The sequence below is a fragment of the Mytilus californianus genome, unplaced genomic scaffold (genome assembly GCF_021869535.1).
Source record: "Mytilus californianus isolate M0D057914Y unplaced genomic scaffold, xbMytCali1.0.p SCAF_9, whole genome shotgun sequence".
In the NCBI taxonomy this organism is placed as follows: domain Eukaryota; kingdom Metazoa; phylum Mollusca; class Bivalvia; order Mytilida; family Mytilidae; genus Mytilus; species Mytilus californianus.
Window position 1 is genome coordinate 86,803,276 of NW_026262745.1, and position 13,187 is coordinate 86,816,462.

Genomic DNA, 13,187 nt, shown 5'->3' on the forward strand with positions numbered 1-13,187 from the left:
CTAAACAGAATATATATATAAAAAAGTCAGTGAATTTTGTTAAAATGACGCTAATAGAGATGTCATCTATCCAAAACAACAATTGCTAAAAGTGAGGTTGACTAAGGAATAACATACTAACAAGAAAGCAGCGTCTACTAAATTAATGTACTAACATATTTATCTTTATCTTCTTATCTAATTTAATGAATACTATCAAACTCTCAAGGTAATTGTGAACAAGGAAAGTTCTTTAACACAAACAAATTCAGCTGTTAATTAATTCATTGGCAGATAACGAGCATGTCGATCCTGCACTTGGAACAGACATTTTCAAAAGCACTTCCATTAAGTTCAAGTTTTTATTTCATTGGACTCTATCATATAAAAGTTAGTAATACACATTTACTTTAATTTATCAAAAAAAAAAAAAAAAAAAAACACATTCAAAACATATCATTAGGAAAAGCAACTCGTACAAGATCAACATAAACTTTAAAAAAACGGAAAACGAATTTCGAAGTAACAATGTGAAAATCAGGGAATTCTGTTAAAATGACGCTAATAGAAATGTCATTTATCCAATACAACAATTACTAAAACTGAGGTTTACTTGACCAAGGAAGGAAATACTAACAAGAAAGCAGCGTCTACTGCATAAAGATATCAACAGATTTATTTTTGTCTTTTTTTTCTAATTCAATAAAGACTCTCAAGGATATTGTCAACAAGGAATGTTCGTTAACACACAAACTTTCCAGCTTGTTATACATAGCAGATAACGGGCAGATAGATCCTGCACTTGAAACAGACATTTGTAAAAGTACTGCCATTAAGTTCAAGTTTTTATTTCAATGCTCTCAATCAATTGGAAGTATGTAATACACATTTTATTTTTAATTCTTTACAAATAGGAAAACACATTAAAGCATACGATTACGAAAAACAACTCGTTGAAGATCAATCAAAACGTAAAGAAAGGAAAATTAGTGTCAAGTAACAATGTTAGACAAAACAGATTTAGGGTAATGACATTAGGAAAGTACAATACCACATGAAAAAATATATGTAAAAATCACGACTTCTGAAAAAAAAAAAAAAAAAAAAAAAAAAAAAATTCCAATAAAGATTTTGATTTTGTTTTCAAAGAAACCACATATTTACCATATAAATTCACACACAAAAAAAAATAATCATGAAGATAGATATTCATATTTGGTATATTTGTAAATATAGAATTTTGACGTTAGATTTATTAAATACATTCAAAGTGGTAAAGAAAACTATAAGTGAGAATTGTGTATGAATTTCAATATTTCGGTTAACAATTTTATGTACACAAATGCATGCAGAATCAGAATGTCGTATTTTCAAAACAACTTGAGATATCATCATACAATTTTGTATACATAATGACACATTAGTAGCATTGAAAAAAATTAATACAAATTGAAAATATGTAACTGTATAACTCATCATGACCCATTTGTCAGTCATGTTCACATATCCTAACAAATTATTGGCATTTGCACGTTCGATTATAAAAATATATAAATATCATAGACAATAGATGTACATTTAATTTTTTTTATCGTTCAGTTTTTTAATAAAGATAATAAATTTTAATGTGTATTACTCCAAAGGATATAGTTTCCAAAAATGAAGTTAATAAAGGCAATGTATTAAAATAAAAATTAATGTCAAGTTTGAAATGTTATTGTTGTATACCTTTGGTAGCTTTTAGAATACAACCGTTAGCAAGCAAACACGCAGACACACATGAAGTTAATAATTGATGTATTACTCTGTGTTCAATGAAACCGTTGTGAACAGTTTGTTTTAAACATTATACACTATTGTTATCATTTTTTTTTATGTCAGATTACATATCATGGAGGTTTATATAACCTCAACTGTTAACTTGGTTTACAGTAACGATTGCTTATATTCAAATTGTATTCAACCATTTTCAATGGTATTTTATCGCCTTGGAAAATCTACTACTAAAATTGGTTGTCGTAAACCAATGTGACGTATCTCATCAATCACAGATTCTCGCAAATCATGTATGTCTTTCTGGGTAGGGGTTGAATCGGCTTCTGTATTCATATCCCTGAAAAAATGTGAAAGTCAATACAAGAAAATACTAATGTGTTAGTATGTAAAGCAACATTAAATAATATACTAAAAAATAAAGCTAAATATGTTTATTCACAATTTCAAGTGTGTGAGGTTTTCAGATGGTACAAACGATATATAAAGTTGAAATGATATGATCAATTTTATTTTCCTTGTGAAGTATTTCTTGTTTAGAGTTTAAGTGATTTTCTGATATTTTCTCATAGTAAATTTAGTACTTTTAAGACATTTTGCTTGTAGTCAATCAAGAGTACTGTTCAGTAGCTGCCTCGTAACGGTTGTGGATAAGTCTGAAAATTTTCAATAGTGTTTTCATGACTATATTATATATTGTTCAGTCTTTCCAAGAACTGTTGTGGTAAATAGCCTGTTTTAGTTGATTATCAGTTTCTTACTAGTGTATCGTGCCTATTTTGCAATGATTTAAGATCATTTGTTGTTTTAAACGGATGTGGTATACATTTCACTTTTAGCTTTTAGAAACACATTTCCAATATGTTATTAGTAAATGTGTCAAAAGCTTGCAATTAGAATTGTGTTTTCAATAATATTTTAAAAGGTATACATTACGTTTTAATATATGTATACTATTAAAAAGAACAGAAAAGAGAAAGAGGGAAATCTAACTTATATATAGTGAGACATTTCATTGACAAACAAATTCAAACGAAGGTAGATAGACATTGAATATATAGACATGTATGTAATATGTGTCTTGAGAAAGTTGAGAGAAACAAATCGACGGAAATGAAATCATTTAATAATGTTCAAGTTGTTTTTGCCATATTTATTATGTTTTTACATTTCTGATAATATTTTTACCTTTCATCGGTCATCATGTTTCTAGCATTATATCTACTGCCGGCACGAGAAGGTCCATTTTGACAATTTTGTAAAGCAAAGTGTTCTACAATATTAAGATTTTCCATTTCTTCGATTGTAAGGAGCAATTCTACAAATAGAATTTCATTCCTTGTTGAAAATTAAAAATGTATAATAAATATTAGTACACTTTTATCAATGATACACTTAATTTTGCAAAAAAATAAAAGGTTTTGTGTTAATTTTACCACAGGAAGAATGATAAAACATTTGAATAAGAATGGAAAGAAATATAGGAGATTGAAATGATTTGCCTATATCTTTTCGACAACGAATTTCTAGTAACAGTCGAAAGATATATAATGCCGACAATTTAAGTGATTAAACATATCTAACAAGATTTTTTATTCTGTTTTTGATGGTACGTGAGAGCTACTTCGTCTTTCCTTTTTATTCAAATTTTTTTTTGTTAACTATTTTAGTACTTATCATAAATAGCACACATTGTTTTTGATTATGATAATGTAGTATATATACAGTATACAATGTATTGTTTAAATTTGTTATTGTCGGTATCTAGATCTCCCCATAATACAAAAAACCGATCAATACTTCATACAAATACAATTTATTTACATAAAATAAAATGCTTTGAATTGCTTGCAATTAAACGATATATACTGTAGATTAAACAACTTTTTGATGTTTGGTCAGTTTTTTGCGAATCAACTTATGGAACGAGAATACACATTTTCCTTTTAAGACATAAAAAAAAAACTTTCGATTTTTTAAGAATGTGTATATCTCCATACTAAACATGTTTAATGATATATAAACCATTTAAATAGAATTCAAAACAATTTAGGAAGTATATATAATCTATGGCAAAGTCAAGTCATGCAGCTTTACCCATTCTGATTAAGATTTGACTTACATGAGGAGGCTTAAAACATTTGTTCAATTGATGTCCTATCAAAAAAGGTCATATCAGACTTCATACAAAATGTAGTAAACAATATTTACCAAAATCAGTTTCATACAGATATCCTATTTTGTAATAACAAAATACAATTATTCTAAATAAGTGTATAAGTATTGGAACTGGGAACATTGGCCTGTCATAGTATTCATATATCAAAGCATACATGTTGAATTTCCAAATCATTTCAGAATTATCTTGTACTTTCTGGAATGTATACCTGTGAAAACGAAATATGTAAGGCACAGATCAGTTATCGGTATAAGAAATCTACTTGACAGGACGAAAATGTAAGATATATAGATTAATCATTGTATAAAATCGCATGAAAGTCGTTTTTTTATATTGTGAATAGTTTTGGTATTGCTCATTTTCAAATTGCTTTGTCATAATATTACAAAAGCAATCAAATGTCATGTGATTTTCATTTTTCTTCTTTTACTTATCAAAGTATATAATTTTCTTATAGAGGATTCTTGTGTATTTTTTTTTTTGGAATAAACAGAACTTTACACCTCATAGTTTTTTAACATTGTAACGTACGAACACAGTCAATACATAGCTGTCGGCGTGCATTTACTACTGCAAATGCTGAATATTTGACATTAATAAAGATTAATTATTGCAAAATCAGAAAAAAAAAACTTCATACACGTCATATTATCAAAATCTGAAATGCAATTTTCCTGTGTGACAATAAACCCTTCGAAATTTTTGGAATAATGATAATAACACACTTTTCTTAAGGAGAAGGAACATTTGAGGCTGATTTTTTACCCAAGAAAAGTTTTGAGAAATATGTCAAATGTTTTCAAATGCATACAATCAATACATATAAATGAATTTCATAAGATGTTTGATGTTATGAAATCACATTTACGTCATAGGATGCACTGCTTTTATGAAAACGGCAGAATTTGTGTAGTGTTCCTTAGTAATGTCTAATGGGAAAACATTGTGCTAACCCAAGAAACTCCAAAATGAATTAAAAGAAACTTTATTATAACTATTGACAAAATCTCAACAAATATAAAATTGTTTCTTGGGTGCGTACTTACTCTTCCAATCTAATATATACTTACAAAATTGATGTAAAAATTAGAAGATCTATTGTTTTACAAAATATACAATTTGTGTTATGGTTTGTTGCCATGGTAACTCGTTAAATGAGAAGTTTCTTTTTCGAACTCTATGTACCTTAGTGTAATCACGGCACATTTGAGAATATGTACGAACTCGTTTATATTTGCACTGATATTTGGGCAAAATAAGAGCCGTATTGCCCCTGCTACTTTATTGTGAATGTCCTTGATACTATAACATAATTTCTCAGTTTATCCGAAACTTGAGTAATAAATACTTACGAAAACATCGCAATAAGAATATTGACTAACAGAATATTTGTCAGAATCAGATACACAGCCAACATAGTCGAATTAAATTGGTTGCTTTGTGCACATCGATCCATTGTTCCGTTAATGTATAACTCATAATCATTGGTACATTCCGACGGTTCTGTCCCTATGTAATATAGAAATGTGAAAATAAGGTTAAAGGTAATCACCAAAATCAGAATAATAAAGCTATATCAACAGCACATATCAAGAGATGTAAGTGATTTAAAACGCAATGGCGTGGAAATATATGGGTAAGAATTGGAAGAAAACAATGCATTTCTTCGCAAAAAGATAACAATTAAATTTTACAAAAAAATAACATTAATAGTGTAAAATTTCAAAGAGCTTGTGTTGGGCCTCGGTGACAAGGTGGTCTAAGTAGTTTAACTCTTGTATCATAAGTCTGTCAACTCTGATGTTGTTCGAACCCCGTGGCAGTTACATTTGACTTAATTAAAAATTGGCTAGAATTGTCTGTTTTCCAGCCGACGATTTACAGTTTTCTCCGGGCAGCCTGGCTTCCACCATCAATCAAAACTGACCGCCACGGAATAGGCAAAAGTGCTTAGGGGCGGTAAACACAAATCAATCAATCAATCAATCAATCAATCAATCAATCAAGAGCTTGTGGCATTTTGAAAAATAGAACAAAACCAGAAAGCCCTATAACTTATTGCTTGTATTGTTCTGCGTATTCTATATGTACATCTGAATGTATTGATTTGTGACATACAACTACATAGTTAAAATACAGAAACACATTGCTAGGGAAACTCACACTTGAAGGCTAAAATTTGTACACACTATCAAGCAGTCATTTAGGCTATAGACAAACAACTGTACAAGTATATAAATACAAACAAGTATAAACAAAGTGAATACCTTCAATGTGATCTAAATATAGCTCGCCGTACAACTGCCAGTATGGAAAATAAACAAGATTTTTTAACAGCTCCCAAGGGGACAACACCGAATTTGGAAATAAAACAGCTTGGTACATGATGCCAAAACTGAATACGAACAGTGCAAACAGAGAAATGAAAAATGCAAGGTCTGCAAGCTGTAAAAAAAAAAAAAAAACATATCAATAATATCAATTTTACTGTTTATTTTACGATGGTCTGCATTTTAACGGTTGCAAAATGAGTTATTTCTAAATGCCCAAAAAACATCATATCTGAAACTATTATCAGTACATACGAGATATCGTGCACTTTGGCAATACTCTTTCGTTCTATTAATTGTATTACGCAAATTTAACTTGTTAACCCTCACACATACTTAAATTTGACATTTACCCTTTTTTGGTAGATTGAGATTGCTTGCAATAATGAAATGGTTTTTCTAATTAATATTCTGTATGATGTCATTTTAGACTGAGGTTTGTCTAATCGTTGTCTTTCAATTGTTGCAATTGGAATGTCCGTTTGTTTTAAGTCAGAGTTTAGATATACATAAGAAGATGCGGTATGAAAGACAATGAGACAACTCTCTATCCAATTCAAAATGTATAAAATGTTAACAATTATAGGTCAAAGTACGGCCTTCAACACGGAGCCTTAGCTCACATCGAACAGCAAGCTATAAAGAGCTCCAAAACGACTAGTGTAAAACAATTTACACGGTATGTTTAGTTTTGTATCTTTTTTTAAAATTTCTGTGGACCTTTTATATGTTTTACTTTCATTATTTAAATTGCATTCGAAAAATATATAACACAACACAATAAAATGCTTATATAATAATGAAATGCATTTATTTAAGGATAATGAAAATTTAAAAACTTTGATGTACTTCATTGTAAGAGTTTTATCACAATAAATGGAGACCTTTTTCGTTGGTATATTAATTACAGGTAATTTAATTGACACCAAGGAGAAAGATGCAACAGAAAGTAATAAGTTTGGAAAAAGAATTTTACTAGAATATTCAGATATTACATGTTGATTAAAACATTTATTTATGAAAAAAGGTTTATCCTATGAAAAAAGATATACACATATGGTAAAAAAAATACATTGATCGCTATACACTGTATAATGTCTCTAGCCTTAATGACATCTTTACAGAAATTCCACGATCACAATGTGTGTAGCATGAAACTTTGAATTTTGAGCAAATTCATGCAATTTTACAAAAGTGTAGTTATCGTTTTAATTGATAGTAAATGTGTCAAAAATATAATGATGATGGCGAAAATTGATCAAAACTTGTAGTTTCCTAGTTTCATCACTTGACGCACTGTGATAGTGTCTATAGCGACTACGTGATAAAAAAATCCAAACATGTAGAAGGCCTGCAGCGATTTTACTTTCGATTTCTGTCGAAAGTACTATGCAATTGTGCTATATGCATTCATTTTGGAATCAATGTCTTTTTGAAATCACTATTCTTTGAAATGCATAAAAAGTTATAAAGGTCCTTAGTCGCGTGTGCATTTAATATTTAGCCTCACATCTGGTATTTTCTGTCGAAATTTAAACAATTAAGAATATATCACATGTTAATAGATAAGCCTTATTTTATATACAGCTGTGACACCTTGTCCCTTGAGTTAGGCTTTACTTTTTATCCCTTTTTGGTTTATATCAATGTCTAAAAACTTAGCCTCGAGCATAACTGAAGATACATTGTTCGTCGAAATGCGTATCTGATGATACGGTTAATGCTTCTCAAAAGGAGAAAAATGTCATAAAACGCTAAGTGTAGTTAGAATATTTGTTTCTATCAGTGACGAACTCTTTGTAATCGAATAACACTGAACAAAATAACATTAGGATTGGCATTACCAACTTACTTATTTCATATATGTTCTAACAAAACAGGATCGTTCCGTCCTACATGTATGTGCATATGTAATCAATTATGAAAACAAATAACGTGTCTTTTCAGCAGTAAAAAAAGGAGGAGTAAAATGTTTGATTTTGAGGTTACAAAATTTTATCAAGTATCGGAGCCAAACAGCTTTTTTCGGTTTTACCTAATATGTACGTACACTATTTTTTTTTTTCAATGAATGTATTCCAAATTATTTTGGAGTGTTTGCACCATGATATAATGATCAGTAAGGAAAAAGCACGTGTTTGTGTACAAGAAAATCAGGATCTTTTATCTTATGTATTCTTTTCTGTATTACTGGATAGGTTGTTTTCGGAACCAGACCTCTCTTTACAGACTATCTGGCTTCTTCAATTTTGAATTGACTTTTAACAAAATTTAAACATTTTCATTAAATTATTTAGCACTAAACTTAATTTTAGGAACAATAAGGCATTCGATCTCAAGGCATTGAACGCCTTAACCGTTCTGGCACACTATCTATTCTTTTATGTTTAACACATGATTTTTTGCGATTTGATCTCCAAACTGTTCATTCTAGGACCACAGATCTGTCATGTGTAGATCAAACGCTCGTCTGCATTTACAAACCTGGTATTTCTGATACTGGGAGAGTCGTATTGGGATAATTTGGTGGGGTAAACCAAGTGTCAGAGATTCGATTTATGTGAATGTATACTTACCATTCTTCCTATCATTACCACTTTAGGCCCAATATACCTATCGACGAAGAAAAAATGCATGCTGCGCAAGATAAACATAGATAAGGTGATTGCATAAGTCATTCTGGCAAAGTAGAATTGGTCCGAGTTCAGTAAACATCTGAGAAACACTGATACGAGGAATAGCAGATACATTACAATGTCGAATACATTCCAGACATTTTTAGCCCAATACTGAAGATTATGTGATAGTGATCCCCTGTTTGTCTGTACAATCTGTTAAAGAACATGTGTGCATTTGTTTGAATTAGATAAACATTTCAAATTTATGATAATAGACCATTTAGATGGAATTGTAATGTGTGTTATTGTATTTGATTTGATTTGGAATAATCAGTCTACGCAGTATCGTATATTCATGTAGGAAACTTAAGATATTTTTATATTAACAAAAAAACAATCGTTTTAATTTTCTAAAGACTACATAAACAAATAAATACATATGTTAATGTACAAATTGCTACATGGAGAATATATGATAATTATATGATCACACAATGCAATTTAAAATCAGGTCAAGTGTAGTCGAATAGCCAAATATTTCTGTTGTATAGTAGTAATACCTCGTGTATTGTCCTTCAGAAGGATTTAAATATTTGTGTTGTTAGTTTTTTTTGTCTAATTGATTCATACCCCGGATCGTATTTATTCATTTCAAACGATCAAATAATTCCTGGCAATTTAATTAACGAATATATTAAATGTTTGGATAATTAGTCTGTAATTTAAGCTGCTGTTATGATTAACAGTTGCAGTATATGTATATACACGCCAGGCACAAAGAACAATGAATCCTTATTTCAATTCAGGTTCCAAAACGCGGTTTTAACTGACTGGTTCAGCGCAACGATTCCAACTGTTTGACTAGTACAACAATTCTTCAAGGAAAATGTTTGCTATTCATGACTAGTAACAAATACTGTAAACGAATCTAAAGATGTTTGTACTGAAATATTTACCCTATCGCAAAACGTTCCTATACAAAAATTAAATGTTAACGTACCTGTCTTATTTCCTCTAACAATAGTGATAAAGTCCACATCCAAGTCAAATATTCAAGCGTAGAAGGCGGTCTTTCTGACAAAGGGTACAAATCAGTCAACACAAATGATGCAAAGATTACCAAAAATGCGAAGTAAGACACCTTAAAAAAAAAAAGAAAGAAATGGTTCTGAAAATGACACAAACAATCATTACAAGTGCAATAATACTCTTTTTATTTGGATGAATTAAGTCCTACATTGTAGGCGAGCATATGACATCGAGAGAGAATGGTTTTAACGTATAACGTATTATACATAAGTTAATTTTGGTAACTCAGAATATGCATGTAGTGTACGGGCATAACTATAAATGACATCATAATATGTATACATCACTATAATTTTTCCGGGTTCAAATAAGTGTGTCAACACTTCTTCTTTACATTAAAAGTACTGAACTGGTCCGTAGTCTCGGTATGTCAGAAAATATAGTATCTGTTTTAATTTTTTTAAATGCAAATAATGAAGAGCTTATATAACGGAAATAATAGACAAATACTACACATGCATCTGCCAAAATTGAGAAGAAGGTTCAAATTTGATTCAGAAACTTATAACACACGTTATATATCCGGACACTATAGGTGTAATACCACCAAATCATAGTACGTCACATCCGGTTGCATACGGAAAAGGGTCGAAAAAAATATTCCCTTGACTTTGACAGTTGTAGGAAATTAATCCTACATTTCATTGTAATGTAGTAAAATATTCCTGAGTCATAAACATATATCTTGGGTGTTTCAAAGCACCATTATTTTTTTTATTTGGTGTTTATATAGAATATTTTAGAAACTTGAGGTTACATGGTTACTAAAGCTTGTAAACATGAAAAAAGGATTGAACATTTGATTGGTTAACTTCAAATCATGGTTATTTTCTTATATGCAATGAAATGTCATGTGCAATTTTGTCTAAAGTACTGGACAGGATAAAACTTTACCCATGCCAAGTATTTTTTTTATTTGAAACAAAGATAAATTCTGCACATTTTTTTGAAAAGTGCAAATTTAGCAAAGACTAATGGGGGAAAATCAATGGTGGTATTACACCTATACAACTTTCGTTTGAACATTCCGTCAAAATTATGATATTATAAACAAAGCAAACAAACAAATTGCAATGAAAAATGGTTGTAGGCGTATCATATATTTAGGAGGGGACATTAAAAAATGAGGAAAAAATCAAAATAACAAATGTTGGTACTATCCAATCATATAAATTAAGTTTCCACTGCACAGCATAACCTGTTCATCCGTCCTCAGATTAAAAACAAAAGACCCTTCTTTGATGCTGCTTGCATGTGAATATATAAATTTCGATCGACACATGCGAAATTGTATTACATTTTTTTTTTCTAAAAAAATGAATAAAAACAGAAAAAAATACAAGATGCTTATATAGAGAGTCACAGTGTATGGAGCATAGCATTTTGATGTATTGGAAAATAAAACAATACAATTATTGTTTCACTAGTACATGTAAACCATTTTTGAACTAAAATTTACATTTTGATCTAATCAAGTCTTAAAGTACTGAACAATACATTATTCAGTTTGTTCAGTCTTTCAGTGAAGGTTCAGATAAATCGCTTGCAGTCAATTAAGATACGTTCAGTCTTTAGTAAGCTTGACATGTAGCTGTTGTAAACCAGTACGGAACAAACATATACTGAATTGTCTGAAAAGGTACTGAACAGGTCTACGTTGACTGCAAGCAAAATATGCTAACAGTACAAAATTTACAAGCAAATATCTGCAAAACTACCCAGCACTCTCAACATGACTTTACGTATTTAATTTCAGTCTTTTTCAATAATATTTAGACCAAAATGACCGTAAAAGACTAACATTCATCTGTTAGTGTGTATAATCAAATTGCATTTTTGAAATGAAAATTGCTAACCACGACAATCTGTGCACAGGTCTGGTCCGGTGTGGAGAAAAACTTCTAGAGATATGGCCGATCATTATTTTCAATAAGTCTAGAATAGTCTAGACCTAGGTCTTGTCTACAACCGATAATGCTAGCGTTCTTGTTGGCACAACATTTATTACGTTTACTTGTTGATATTTATATTTTTTGTACAGATTAGGAGTACACACATCCGAATATTCTATTATTTTATACACGCCCCTAAAATAATATCGACACATAAATGTAATACACTATTGTATACAGTTAAGTATTTTTATCTTTTGCTTAACCGTTAAGAGTACACATTTTTGGGTTCAATGTTTTCGCAATTGTGAAACCATGTTGGAATATTAGTTAAGCAAATTTTACAAACATTCAAGTTTAGTTAGAGCTTAATAACCAACACAAAATAAGTTGCCGTATCTCAAACTCCTATGCTTAATTAAGTTTCCTCCCCGAGGATATGAACAACTCAGTAGCCAACGACTTTGTGTTGACATGAATAAGCATTGATATGGTCATGATTATAAAGTATATATTTACAAAACGTATCATTTTTCTAAATACTTAGGATTTGTAACCAGTGGAATAGAATACCTTAGCTGTTTTGACAAAGCCTTTTTGGAATTTTGAACCGTCAATGCTCTTCAACCTCGAACTGTATTTGGCCTTTTTATCTTTTTTTTTTTATCGAGCACCACTGAGTTTTTTAAGACGAAACGCCTCTGGCGTACACAACTTTAAGACTGTTATCCATGATGAGTATATTTACAACAAACTTTTTTATTCGAGCGTCACTAATGAGTCTTTTGTAGTCAAACGGTATATTTAACACGAATATATGCTATTTATACAAACAGTTAATTACAGTTGATAATTAAACATATACAGATTGATAACTTTTTATTGTGTTTCTGTAAAAAAATTAACATGACCAAGCTATAAATTCAAGAACAACAGATAAATTATGAAAGATAGGTTTGGTTGGAAAATTGAATTGATCAGTAAGATGTGGCTTGACTTTTGATATTTTTGATAGAGTCAGATATAAGACCAGACGTTATGTATTATGATGCATTATCAAACTTTGAACATTTCGCGCATAGTTAAAAGTTTTGTTCGACAAATTTATATCTTGAACATGAATTCGATCATTTTAGTCAATAGAAAATCTTCTGTTCAAAACAAATAAATGGGGATGTAGATTGATTTGAATATCCATGAAAAGGTTAAAAATTAAATCAGCCAAACATCGTACTTATATTCGGTACACACATACATTTTGGCTTTATTTGTAGCCCGCTTCCATGTTGAGCAAGCTGTAATGTGATTGTTTTTTTTGCGTGCCAGT

General features: G+C 30.1%; 1 protein-coding gene across 1 annotated transcript in view; it reads right to left on the bottom strand.

Moving 5' to 3' along the window:
* Positions 1–1,054: 1,054 nt before the first annotated feature.
* LOC127714317 (transient receptor potential cation channel subfamily M member-like 2) overlaps positions 1,055–13,187 on the bottom strand; it is a 156,349-nt gene continuing 144,216 nt past the window's right edge. Inside the window, exons 29-35 of the mRNA XM_052220378.1 lie at positions 9,880–10,020; positions 8,838–9,092; positions 6,199–6,376; positions 5,284–5,440; positions 3,964–4,139; positions 2,941–3,070; positions 1,055–2,092 (exon numbers count right to left, since the gene is read on the bottom strand). Of these exons, the coding sequence (XP_052076338.1) occupies positions 1,960–2,092; positions 2,941–3,070; positions 3,964–4,139; positions 5,284–5,440; positions 6,199–6,376; positions 8,838–9,092; positions 9,880–10,020 (1,170 nt within the window). The 3' untranslated portion in view covers positions 1,055–1,959. The remainder of the gene's footprint in view (positions 2,093–2,940; positions 3,071–3,963; positions 4,140–5,283; positions 5,441–6,198; positions 6,377–8,837; positions 9,093–9,879; positions 10,021–13,187) is intronic.